This window comes from Temnothorax longispinosus, chromosome 4, assembly GCF_030848805.1.
Source record: "Temnothorax longispinosus isolate EJ_2023e chromosome 4, Tlon_JGU_v1, whole genome shotgun sequence".
NCBI classification, from domain to species: Eukaryota; Metazoa; Arthropoda; class Insecta; order Hymenoptera; family Formicidae; genus Temnothorax; species Temnothorax longispinosus.
Genome location: NC_092361.1, coordinates 15,313,914 through 15,327,765, shown reverse-complemented (window position 1 = coordinate 15,327,765; position 13,852 = coordinate 15,313,914). Strand labels below are relative to the sequence as shown.

The 13,852-nt window shown below is 37.0% G+C and overlaps 1 protein-coding gene across 6 annotated transcripts in view; it reads right to left on the bottom strand.

Annotated features, from left to right (window-relative positions):
• Positions 1 to 13,852, bottom strand: part of Fife (regulating synaptic membrane exocytosis protein fife) — a 166,516-nt gene that overhangs the window by 120,863 nt on the left and 31,801 nt on the right. For all 6 annotated transcript variants that reach the window (XR_011731526.1, XR_011731527.1, XM_071774974.1 and 3 more), the window contains one exon: positions 8,522 to 8,849. Coding sequence is in view for 4 of the 6 variants with exons in the window: in XM_071774974.1 (XP_071631075.1) it covers positions 8,522 to 8,548 (27 nt within the window). In the remaining 2 variants the exon portion in view is untranslated. The remainder of the gene's footprint in view (positions 1 to 8,521; positions 8,850 to 13,852) is intronic.

Below are 13,852 nucleotides of genomic sequence, written 5' to 3'. Positions count from 1 at the left end.
GCAAGTGTAAAGTTTATCTGCAGTTAATTAGGAAGCTAGAGTCTTTATATTCATGATTTAATAATAAACATGATTACAAATATCTTTTATTGCACTTTTTGTTGAACTCTACGATATGTAAAGACGTTAGACTCAGCCAATATTTAGTTTAAGAAAATCTTCTTTTTATTATGTGACAATCTCTCTTTGATAGAAAATTTTAAAGATAATAGTTACATTATACTTGTTTTATACCAACTGAAAATTATGTAAACAGTTCGTCAATAAAATATGAAATTAACGTTAAATGCAGCTTTTTACGATATTGTATTGATATCGGTGAGCGTGAAACGCATATAGGATCGGAAAAAAACAATCGAAATAAATAAAAGAAAGGGATATAAACATGCCCCAAATAATATTTTCCACGCCAAAATAACACGACCTATCGAATGACGAATGATGTGGTTTCATTGAAAAATAGGATTTCGCGTATGGATTACGTTTAATGCGTATATAGCATTGAACAGCCGACGTTTTCTCCGATTTATCGGAAATCTTTTCTGTATGTATTCAAAGAGCACGGCTCTATAAAATTGTTTTCTCTATTCCGATAAGATAGATAGAAAGCTTAGCTCGTCGAGTGAATATTCCCCAGCGCATTTATATTTCACCAGATAATACACCAGAAAATAAACGGTCTTTAATTTCGGACCACCGAATGGCGGTATAACGTTTGTCTGCATAATTCCCCGCGGCATATTTTTTGCTGAAATGAGAGCGACCATGGGGCTTTTTAAAATTAGCAGTCATAAGTTTAAGAATGATATTACACACCTTAATTATGTTATGTCGAGGGTTCGGCACTAATGGGCGAAGTTTTTCGGATCGTAATAGCGAAAGTCGGTGTTCTTTTACTGGCACTACGCTTTTATCGCTATTTTTACGCGAGGCTACCATTAAATGCTCCCCGCCCAGCATAATAGTGCAATGTTTCCTAAGTTGAAGTTTCTTGGACGGGAATTTTTCTTGGAAGTGCAACTTTTTTACGGCGAACAGGATAACGGGGATAACTAATCATACCGTGAGCTAAAATGTCGATTTAAAATAAAAGCTATTATATATAATAAGTAATATAGTATTTTATCACGCTTTTATATATTTAATCGAGTAATAATATAATCATTACTAATTCTAGAATTTTAGAATTACAATGCTAAAAATAGATTAATAAAAAATGTTATATGTTAATATTCTTCTTGTATTTTTTATTTGCTCTGCTAATAACGCTTCTGAGGAACGCGAGGAAACCTTACGAGGTAAAATTTAGACTGCAGTTACATTGCAGTATTTTGCAAGACATTAATTCGACGAATTATTTACGGCGAAAAAATATCTTAAACCTTCCACGTCTTCTCTCACCGCTATTCGTGTGTATTATAATATTAAACAACATCACAAAAATGCATGTTATACGAATTCGCATAGAAAGAAAATAGTTTAACTTATTAATAATTCAAACAATAATATACCGTGAAAAGAGAATAATAAATATCGACAAATATTGCCGAAACAACTCGAAGATTATGTCGCTGGAAAATATATGCGCATGACAATTTATGCCAGAAAGCATGCTGGAGCTATATTAACAAGCCGATAATTGTCCATTCATACAGAGGACTAATTCCATCGACACCTAACGATCAAACGACAAATTAATTAACAGCCGAATGAGTCGCAAGAACAAAGGTAGTAGCATGTAAACGTGTTAATGACGCGAGCAATTGCACGTCACCGGCGGGCTTTTAAGCTACCTTCGACACCTGTCGACTTTATGGCGTCGCGTCGGGAGCCTCGTAAAGCTGCGACGTAATCGTTGCCGAGCATGTACTTTCCAGTAGCGAAACGCGATCTTCGGATTGAGTTATAATAATTTGAGCCTTTAAATGTCAGAACATGTTTGCCGCCGAACATCGAGTTGAAGCTACATCCCTACGGCGACGCGACGTGCCAAAGCGGAGCTATCGATTTTTGTACACTCATATAAAGAAATGGATGGGAGTAAAGAGTGCATATGCAGACTGTAACAGCTTTTCTCGTTTTTTTTTGTCCAGATATGAAGTGCCGGCTTTGAGTCGTTTTTTTAAAGAAGAAGTTAGGTCCGCACGACCTACTTCGATGAGGAGCCGTTAATACCACGAGGCGCACGCTTGAATTGAAATACGGAGTCGCAAAAATGCAAATAATGGATTTTCCAGTTTTTATTGGATTGTTCTTGTCGCACGTGGCGCGAATTAATTCCGTTTGAACATTTTTTGCGCACTTCATCGCGCTTTCGTATAGTGTGACGATAATTCATTCATTGGAAAACGATCGACCGGTAATGATTTGATAAAATTTTGCGTTCTCGCTGGTCATTATGTTGAATTGCGTGTTAAAACGCAACGTGACACTTCACCTTTCACGCGACAGGTTCATTTCGACTCGCGTTTATAGAGAAACATGTAATACGGATAATTAAATCTTTGATAAATTAGGGAAAAGGTCACAGTTTTCTTCCTGTGTTTTTCCCCCTCTCGACAGAAACAGGAAGAAAAGCTGTAGGCTAAAGGAAAAATGTGCGACTGTTAATGAAATTGCGCGTCAATCTCGAGTGGTCGCACGATGGCGCATCAGAAAAAAAACGAGTGTGTTAGAATTTGTCCGATAACGCGCGGTATGAAACGCACCGGATGTATTCGAGCAATAGTATACGCAGCGTTGTAAATGGTGTGTAAAAGATTTTTCCCGATAAATCTACACTTACAGGAAAATGCGTTCACTCTTCAGTGAGAGGGTATTATCCTGAAGAACAACTTTCTCGGTTGAACGATCTCTTACAAAAATTAGAAATGACGGCAATTAAAGATCACTATATTGATCTGATTTTAATTTCGAAATAAGGTTAACTCTATACTACATTATGTAATTTTTTTCAACGTAATTATTCGCGTGGGATGTATTTTACATCTCAACATTATATCTCAATTTTCTCTTTGATGATTTAGAATTAAATAAAGATTGATAATATTCTACATATCGCATCTCTAAAAGAATACTGTCACAACTCAAAAATTCACAATTTTCAGGAGAGAGAAAAAACAAATGTATTTCAATTCGTTTTTAATTGTGAGATAACTAACGCAATTACAATTATGATATTTTTTTATAATGAAACTTATACTGTTTCTTGAAGAGGTCTGTTGTGATTCACTTGTCAATTCACTTATGAGTATTATGACTCTTTATCCGGGAAACCGCAATGTAACCAGTTAAAAGAATAATGACACTTCTTCTACTCCGTGCAGCAGATTTCATATAGGTAGGTGTGACTCTATTCTAGCACGTAGGTAACATTTTAGGCATACTTTTTATATGGGGTTAACTCAAAATCGAAATTTTTTAAATTGTGACAGTGTATTCTTCTATAGGGATGCGTTATCTTTTAAATAAAAATAAGTACAAAACTTCTTCTTTAATTGTGAAACAATTTGTGCAGCATTTAATCGATAAAATATAATAGTATAAGAATATATAAAAATATATTTTACTCTGTCAGTTTAGTACTTTTCTAAGACTATGGTATATTTACATTCTATTCGAGTAACATGTTAAGCGGGAATAAGTCACAGTTATAGGGAAAAGGTCACAGTTTTCTTCCTGTCTCTCGACAGAGACAGAAAGAAAAGCTGATGTAGGCTATCTTTGTAAAATCCTCAAAATGCTTTACAATTCACGGCAGATTATCACATTTCCTATTACATTTATAATGAAAACACTCAATACAAATTTAATTGCATATGAAATAAGAATTAGGAAATCGTTGAATATATCCAATAAAAAAATTATATGCATCTAAAACAGTAATGACTCTTCAATATAATGTTAAATAAAAATGTTCTTTAAACATACATCTAAATTCACATTATGAATTATTTATTACAAGACTTAAAGCGAGTACGTGTATGTAAACGACAATAATGTACAACGAGAACAGTTCGCCGATATAGAAAATATGAAGTACTCGGGAACAGTGAGCGGCCGCCGCGCCGCAGGAAAATAACGAAAGAGAATAAGAAAGCGTCGTGCCAGCGACAACTGTATTACTACGGCATTTACTTACAATAATGTATAGCAATACATTTCCATCTGAAAACGCTGCATTAAAGCGCGATCATAACTGGGAAGCCGTCTGGTGCGTGGGTGTAGCCGGTGTAGCACGCGCTGCATTTTCCCATACAATTTCCACGACGAAAGGAAGGTGTAAAATCGCGCGAGATCCGACCTTTTGTCCTCGTTCTCAAGTTTCTAGAGTTTCTCGCTTTTGCAAAACGTTACGATCAGCCCACGGCGAAGGGAAACGCGCGTCAGCGGAAAATTTTCGTAGGGGCGCGGCTTGCGTCATGGGGATCGGTTCGCACTAACTCTCGTAACGTTTATGATTTTTCTCGAGAGGATGGAGCCTATATTCTTTTCGCGTGGCGCTGAAAATGACAAGCTTGCGGACTCCAGTCGTTAGCACTGATACAGCTTTATGACGAAAGTTTGTTAATAAAAGTTTGCTTACGGTATTGCTTTCCGGGTGAAGGGACGTGAGGAAGGGGGAAGGGGGGCGGGGTGATGATTTAGTAGGACGACATAGATTTCATGCCTTCGCTATGCAGATGAAAGACGCGGGAAAAGTTGGAAATTCCGGTCCCATAAGAGAACGAGTATGAAGATGACTGGCAAAGCATCGCTTTTAACGAGATTACGCCTCATTTTGTCGCGCCGTGATATACGCTTAGCACTTTGAAGAAATTTTGAATGAAGTCGCGAAATTGCAAGCAATTGAAAAGAAGAGTGCGGAAGAATGATAAAATAAAGTCGTATACGAAGAGCGATATTCTAAATAGAATTACGGGACATTCTATTTTAAGACGGAAGTCTCAATTCGATATCTTTTTATTTTTAATTGCGTTAGTTTTTTTATTTTCATACCGCGACCAATAAATAAATAATTCTTATAAATAAAAAAGGCGCCCCTATAAATATATATATGTTGCAAGCATAATACAAAATCAGGCATTTTATAAGATGCCTAGGTCTTTTACAATAAGACGGCATAACGAGAGTTTTAGAAAAGAAATTAAAGTTTAGAAATGATTTTTGTACATACCATGCATAATTTAAAAAATTTGTAAGTATATGCGTGGGCGGAGCCCCTCCCCCGCATAGAAAAACTAATCTAACTCCAAGCCTATTCCTAAAGAAATTGAAATTTGGTTGAAGTAGGCTTGGAGTTAGATTAGTTTTTTTATGCGGGGGCGCAGCCCTTCTCCCGCTTACATGTGTACTGTCTATACACACCTATCAGCAAATTACTTCTCTTAGCACTGACACAAACTGTTATATTTCTCAAATATCTAAGCGAAATCTATGCATTATAAGTAGGTACACACACGACATTATGCCAGCTTATTATAAAATGCCTGATTTTGTTTATGCCTGCAACATATATAAAGCTTAATATTTCTGTCACAATATTTATATTATTTACAATGTATACAGCACGGAAAATGTCAAAATAATATTTTCATTATTGATTCGCCGAAAATGAATTCATGTTTTACCCGTCGTGGATGGAATACCAAATCATGCATATGCTTTCATATTTCACTCGTCGCGCATTAGCAATTGATCTCTTCAGAGACTGACTATACGCGTAATAAATATTAACACGCGCAACGAAATATATACGAAACCTGTCTGATGTTTGATGTATAATCTTGGTGCAGGCACCCGATTCCCGTGTTGGCGATGAAAATATAACGGCGGAGTTTAAGAAGAATCGCCAAGAGAGTTTTGCCGATATCGCGACTATAAAAAGCGAACCCTCCTCCCCCCGCTATATCACGATCGACCTTTGAGGCCATTGCCGAATATTGAAACCATCGGGGAACAAATAAATAAGCTAGCGCCATGGGTTCGATAAATTTCGAAACGATCGCTTGATAAACACAGCCGGTATCCTCTTCCGCGCGATAGACATATCCGACTGGAAGCTAGAACATCCGCGCGCGCATATGAAATGAGAGAAGAAAAAACGCGATCGTAAAGCAAGATAAACTCGAACACGATGCTTTTCAATATCTAAACAAAGGAAAAATAAATGAAAATTTTTTTGAAAAGGTTCTTTTAGAAAATAAATATATGAGAAGAATAAATCGTACATCAAACTTATGAGAGTTTATATGTATATAAGGGTAAAATGCATTATATTGCTACAATTCTTTTAAAAGTATATCTTCTATTTAAATTGAAATTCTTCAATTATAAAAAATAGAAGCAGCGTATGTGTACTGGAAACATTCACATCTCTTGAACATTTGTATAATAATGTTGCAAGAACTTTGTTGAGAATTTTCCATAAAGCATAGAATAATTTAACAATGTTGCCGGCGAGTTAAAAAAAGAGCATTAAAGCGAATGTAATAATAGTAGCAAAGTGTCTCTACGACAAAATTTTGCCTGATGTAATTCCAGAAGACATGTAAAAATAAAACAGCGCACACCAGACAGACAGACAGACAGAGAGAGAGAGAGAGAGAGAGAGAGAGAGAGAGAGAGAGAGAGAGAGAGAGAGAAGGAGAAAGAGGAAGACACAGTGAAGTAAACAGACGACATGGAAATGAAACGACAAATAAGAAAAACAAATTTACGTGTCAAATATTTAAATTTAAATAGAAATAGAAAATTGAAAATACATTGCAATTATTGTCAATATTACAATTTAAGCAATCACCATTAACTGAAATTGAAAAGTTATAGTCATACGATTCAAATAAATTCAAGTATTAATGTAAATAGAGATGTAAAAGCAGGAAGAAACAGCGGAGATGATACAGCGCGGAAATTCCAAAGCTATCGTGAAGCTAAGAACACAGAGGGCAAAGAGAGGACCGTCGTACAAACATTTTCAGTAGCACCGGCTGGAAGGAACGCCGCGCGCAAAAGCTCTCATTTCGCCGGGTCAGGCCAGGCCAGGCCAGGCCGCCTTTGGAAAAGCGCGGACGTGGCGCAAAGAGATTTTCCACTTTCCACAGAGAGAAGCGGGGTGTACATGTAAAGAAACGCCGACTGTGCACGATTAAGTTTATACGCGAGAAGATCAAGGATGTAATCCTTGTGTCATGAGTACACGTGTCGTGAGTGTGAACTTCTTATCCTTTAATAGCGAGTCCGTCGTATTATAGCGTTCTTATTCTGGGCTAACCAGCTGAATCAATTCGTTTTAGCAAATATCAAAAGTACAAAGATAAATTTCAGTAATCGCAACGATTTATCGAAGATGAAAATAAAGATTTTGTTCTTTTCTGTCTTTTTATCTTCTATCTTGTGTGTATATATATAGATTATTAAGATTATATATATATAGTAATTATTAAAAAATATATAATTAAATAATCGGTAATATATTATAAATTATCTCACATCATTTTCACGTCATGTTAAATATCGTGACATTTTGCGATCATGACAGCATAACGGTATTAATTTCCAATATCAGCAGATTTTAATATTCAATTTCAATCACATATATCACTGTGACGACGTATATTGTAACATCGTTGATGTTAAAATGCGGGCTTGCGGTATTTCGTTATCGAATACTTAAATTACGCAGCACAATTAACATTAAATGAAGAGTTTTTCATTGACAAAGGGAATGGAAATGTCATGTTAAAGAAAAATTTACAATTCTAATGTGACTTGCGTGACGTAACGGCCGATTTGCATGAATAAAAGCTTTGCGTTGACATTGATCTCAGGACCGATCTTGCCGTACATAATCGCGATCCCGGATCTTAGGCGTAGGTCAGATCTGACGGTATTGGGATCGTCCGGATGCTCCGTATTTCGAGGGGATCGATGCCAACTGTTGAATATTCGATGCGTTGGGACTATCCATGAGGATAAAATCAGTCGTTAAATAACCGGCTACGTACTCCGGGCACGATCTATCGATTATCAGGGTTTTCTATCTTGATTCGATTCATGCGGATCGCCGAGCAACTCCCGCGGTTTCACTCCCATGATGTAATTACGAACATTTTAGCGTATAATTCGTATCTGCATGGTTTTACATTTCATTAAACGTCTAAAAATACTCGTTCGGAAATAGATGTGATTTTGTTCGCATTCCGATCGACGTATGTGAACGAAACATCATCAGTGTGTATCGAATCAAACTATTTTACGAGATTCAATTCGTGACAATTAGAGTTTTGTAGTTTAAGTTTTACTGCAAAATTGTCTCTGATAGCATCAGGCAGCATTATATTTTTAATGTTATGTATTAATATTACATTAAAAGCTCAATTTTGACGCTACTTTTATTAAAATTGTGTTAAAAACAGCATGTCAGATTCGGATAAACAGCATAATAAGGAATTTTATAGTCATTAAATAATTTGATATTGTTTTGCATTTAATAAACTTGCTGCAATCTCTCGACACTTACCTTCTTCATTAAGGACATGAAATCCATCTTGACGGCTGTTTCGATCTCGCCTATTCTCAATGGAGGAAACAGAGGATTCCTAAATCCCAGTTGCGCCTCTTGTCACTTCCTGATGCTGAGTACCGGCATAAAGGCCCGTGATTGCTGCTGATTCGCGATTGCCGACCTCGGCTCACAGCTCCGTGTGATGTCTTTAGATTTGCAGAATCTTAATTAGCGTATGATGGAGCCGTGCGGCTCGCCCTTCTGCCGCGAAAGCATCTTCTGCGATCATTATCACTCGCCTTCAAAGAGACACGAAGTAGCTCCGGTGTGTTGTCACGCGACTCTGAAAATGAAGTATCAATGTATTTAATTACGTGCGATTGAGCGGAACTCAAGGAGCAAAAGTAGGCCAAGTCCGTCATTAATAACGTTCGCTTTACCTATGACTTATATATGACTTTAATGTTACAAATGAGTGTGATAAATGATGGACTCGATCCACTTCTGCTTCGAATTACGAGGCTTGATAATGGATTCAGTGATCATCAAAGCTCGTCTCACCGCGAACGGTCTACACTCGTGAAAATGTTTCTGACTTATTTCAAGCGTAGTAAATAGATTTCGACTTTAAAGGCGGTATTGAGGTTTTCAGAAATCCCGCGTCATATATACCACTTTGTAGTTTACAAACAGTCTTCTCGCAGCTTAGCTGGCTGCTTTGAGAGGTATGTTTGGCTGAACGTAACCTCGTTAGAAAGTTTAGACGCAAACAAATATTTGCGCGCGCAAATTAATATCTGGCTTTGTTTCGTCGCATACGGGACGTCAGCGCCTGAGAGCGAGCGCATACATGTTGTGAGATGATTAATCTTACTTTTCCTAACAACGACAATCCGATATTTTAGGTATCTGAAAATTGTTACGTTAATAGCTTAGTTTCTAAGCACCGACGTCTCGCAAAATTACGTTTGGCTGAAAAGGGCGATAACACGAGAGATGATTGTTATTTTTCATAACGTCGATCTTATTATGATGCAAATTAATTTTTATTTGAAGACGCGTTTAGTCTTTCGTAAAACTTGAAACACTAATATAGTTGTTATACATTGATAAAACCGACGGAACTTGCTTTGTCTCATTTGTGTCTCATATGAAATTGAATTATGAAGTTCCGTTTGTTTATATCACATACGCATATTGTCATACACACACGCACGACGAAAACATAATTCTAAAAGCAAACTCGAAAATATCAGTCTTCAAAATTAATAATTTATTCGTATGAATAAAACATGTTGTAAATTGCAACACACGTTTAAGACAAAAGTTAGTGTTTACATTAATTTCATTCAGCGACAGTTAAGCACGAACGCTAACTCGTATATTATACTTGATAAAAATCTAAAGAAAGTTTAATCAAATATTTTCGTTTGACAAATTGCGACTGCAATTTATGGTAGAGGAAAGTAAAATCCAATTACCAGAATAACGTGGTTGGAATTACGAATTTGAATTATTAAAAGTATAATTCCCTACTGGGGATCGCAAAAAGATATGACAAGACTATAAAGTTTGTTGAACTTAATCAACGTACCAACGCGCTGGACTTGTCCTCATTAGCTGTAATTTCAATCAAGGAAATCATCCACGCAGCAACTAGAGGCCCTTGATTCCCACAGGCATAGTTGACCACGATGGTACTGTAATTACGAATTCAAACTCCGTAACGATGTTGCATCTAAATTAATAATAAATTTGTACAGACCACACGTATGCGTGTGTGTGTGTGTGTGTGTGTGGTGTGTGTGTGTGTGTGTGTGTGTGTGTGTGTGTGTGTGTGTGTGTGTGTGTGTGTGTGTGTGTGTGTGTGTGTGTGTGTGTGTGTGTGTGTGTGTGTGTGGATGTGCATGTTATTTTGCACTGCTTTTAGGTGATTGTAACCAAAATTTTTTTTTATAATAACGAGGTTTTTGCAGGGATGATTGATCTGTTACAGTCATTTTAGCTTAGCGAACCTACATGGACCGAAGCTCATCATTGTTGACATTCACATACTCTAGGCATCATACGTACTCATATTCAGTTCTTTGTGATTGATAGTGCAATGAATACTTTTGAAGAAAAGAATAGAAGCAAAAAATAATCTCATCTAAAAAAAAGAAGAGTAAATTAAAGTCTAGATGTGTTAAAAAGCTTTATTAAATTAAAAATTAAAAAAAAACAATAATGAAGTATTTATATAATCGATCCGTTCTGTTCTTGTATTTTTATCCATAGTTAATTGTAATCATATTATCTTAAAAGATTATTATGAATACTTAACAGTATCAAATAATAAATTTAAATTAATACGTTTTTGCCACAGAAGAGGAGAAACTTTTCTCTTTTACATTAATTTATAAAAACAACGGTATTACTTCTGCAGCAAGTACTTTGAGATTATTAGTTTCCTCAATTAAAAGTTTTCAACAAAATAAATAAGCAATTTAACTATAATAACTATATGTATATTTTTTCCACAAGAAATATATTTGACATCGTACTGCAAACGAACATTTTCTGAGTGGTAATAAACTGCAACTTATCAATATCAATTGCGAACATCACGAAAATCCATTCGAAAAATTTTTCCGAAAATTCCGTCTTTCGCAAGCGTTAATTAAGTCCTCCTACAATTGCGGTAGTTTGGGAAACTTTTGGTTTCGAGGCAGTTCCGGCGCAGCGCGAACTGATTCCAAGCGGCAGGAAGCAGCCAACTTGTCTCGCCCATGTGCGTTTTGGAAGCCGCACTCTCTTTCACGTTGCATTTCGCGCATCAGGCAATTAACCTGCCGCGCTACTACGAGACAAATTTCGGTTGCAACCAAGTTTCATGGTTACGTAAATCATAATAATTGCGATGTAAATGGCTTCGTTAACCGGTTCCGTTCGGCGGGATTAACGCAACGCTGCCGCTTCACCGTCGTTCTAACATCATTGTTATGTGGCCAAAATTTGTTATTACCGGCCGGGTCTCTCTCATGCGGTCAGGATTTACGCGTGATATTGCTTGTCGCGCAGTTTCTCTTGGGCATGTACGTAATAGCGTTAAAATGAATAATAAATTGAGATAAATATTCATTAAAAGCAGTCGTTACTTGAAGGTATTTTTAGCGAAAGCACAAAAGAATAGAAACAATTTTTTTTTCCAAGAAGAGAAAGCGAGAGAGAGAAAGAGAGAGGGCATAATAAAGAGAAAATTTTATATTCGCTCAAGATACGGGCGAAGCTCTTCTAGAGGCAGAGTGAGAACGCAATCAGACGTGGCGATGACACGATTATACTAATTTTCAGAAACAAAAGGAGAAGACGAAGAAGTATCAAAGAGATGAGAGCGACGCGGAAGGAATCGCGCAAAAGAGGGTGTCCGAGAGAAAAACGGGGAGACATCGTCGAATGGGCTGGATGGAACAATGAGCGGAATGGAATTTCAAGCGCCTCTCGCGCTGCGTAATACCCCGGCGTATATTAATTTATCTTATAATGATAGCCCGTCGTGGCGCGCTCACGGAATAATATCCCTTGAACGTGGGCGCTCGGTCGCTCGGATGACGAGAAACTGAGGGACAAGAAGCGGCACGGTATTCGCCCATATTAATTGCCGAAGTTAATATTCGCGTGGGTCGACACACGATCGACGGGGTTAGCGAAGTGCAAAGTTCGGAGCTACTCGAAAATCTCCGACGGCGCGGGCGTCGCGAGAACCTGCGGAGGAACGACAAAGATCATATCGAATAACACGTTGCCATTTTGTAGATCATTAGAGGATTAAATTCTGCGAGCTACGTTAATTAACGAAGGCGTAGGCGGCTTGTTCATATGGGGATGCTAATGACTGGCGTATCTCTCGTGTTCGCGCGTCGAATATGGAGGCGGTTTATTGTCTTACATAATCTTACGTCATTATTAACTGTCGTATCATTTCGTTTCTACTCACATGACATGCATTTTACATTTTTTCTATTCAATCTTAATAAAGTTTATTATTATTATTATTATTATTAATATTTCCTTTATTTTGAAATAAAATATAAATCTAATTTTTTAATTTTTATTGTGTGTCATGATATTTAATAGAGATACCAAATGATCCTTCGTAAATATTCTTCCATGTTCTTACAACGAGCTATCGGTATTGAGACGATATTATTATCGCATATCAATAACAAGAGAAATTCTAGGAAAATATTCAGATATTATGAATGAAACGCAAAAGCGGCATCGTATGAGGTTGCGGCATCGCAATATATGTGATATCCACGATGAATGATAATCTTAGAACACAAACAAACAACCCTCGCGACGTGTAACAAATAATCCGATTCGAGGTAATCTCCGATGACATACGAAGCGGAGACAAAATTAACCTGACGAGGAGATCGTCCGGTCGTGCTTATCTACATATGCTCGGAATACAAGAACGAGTCTACCATGATTGGAACAAGGACACGAGGACAAGGCTGCAGCCGCGTTCGTTTTAAATGCTTGTTTTAGATACAATAGAATAACAAAGAAGTTATTCCTATTTAAAAAATTTATGCGATATAATGCCTGGAATATTGAAGCGAATATTCATGCATCCTACATTTAACATAAAATACGGCGGTCTGGATATTCAACCTGAAATAATATACGATCTTCGCATGAGGGAAATAAAATGATACAGAGACGGCAGTATCTCGCGTTAAATATGAGATGAAGAGTATATGCGCGTTCTAAGTTTAGAAATTTTTAAATTTTTTGATTTTACTATACGGTTTCTTTCTCGAACAATTCCTTGCGATATGTATTCCAATTACTGCCGTTTTATACCGCTTATATTTATTAAGTTCGTCAAATATGCATTGGATCGATAATTTTACCAACGCATACTTTTCGAACGACCCATTTTTCGCCGCCTAAAATATTATACGTGCAGCTGAAATGATATCGTCCACGGTAAAGTCAAAATTGGCAAATTGAAAGAAAGTCATAAAACTAGATGTGTTAGGTTGCGACTCAATGCGGCCACGGTGCTGCTTCCGAATACGCGACATTCTGGCGGTTTACGTTTCTTTTATATGCACGAAATTCCGCGCGGAACATACACGTTCAAATTATATCGTCGTCGTTACTCGAAAACGCGCGTATCCGGTCTCCGTAACAACGCGGACAATAATTTTGCCACTCTTTTAACCCTTTGAGCGATCACGTTGGCATAAGCGCCAACGTATAGCAATAAGGTTGTTAATTAAATCCGTCGCTCAAAGCGATGTTGCAATTTGTTTTAAAATTCGTCCTTCTTGATTTATGAGAAATATTCAAACT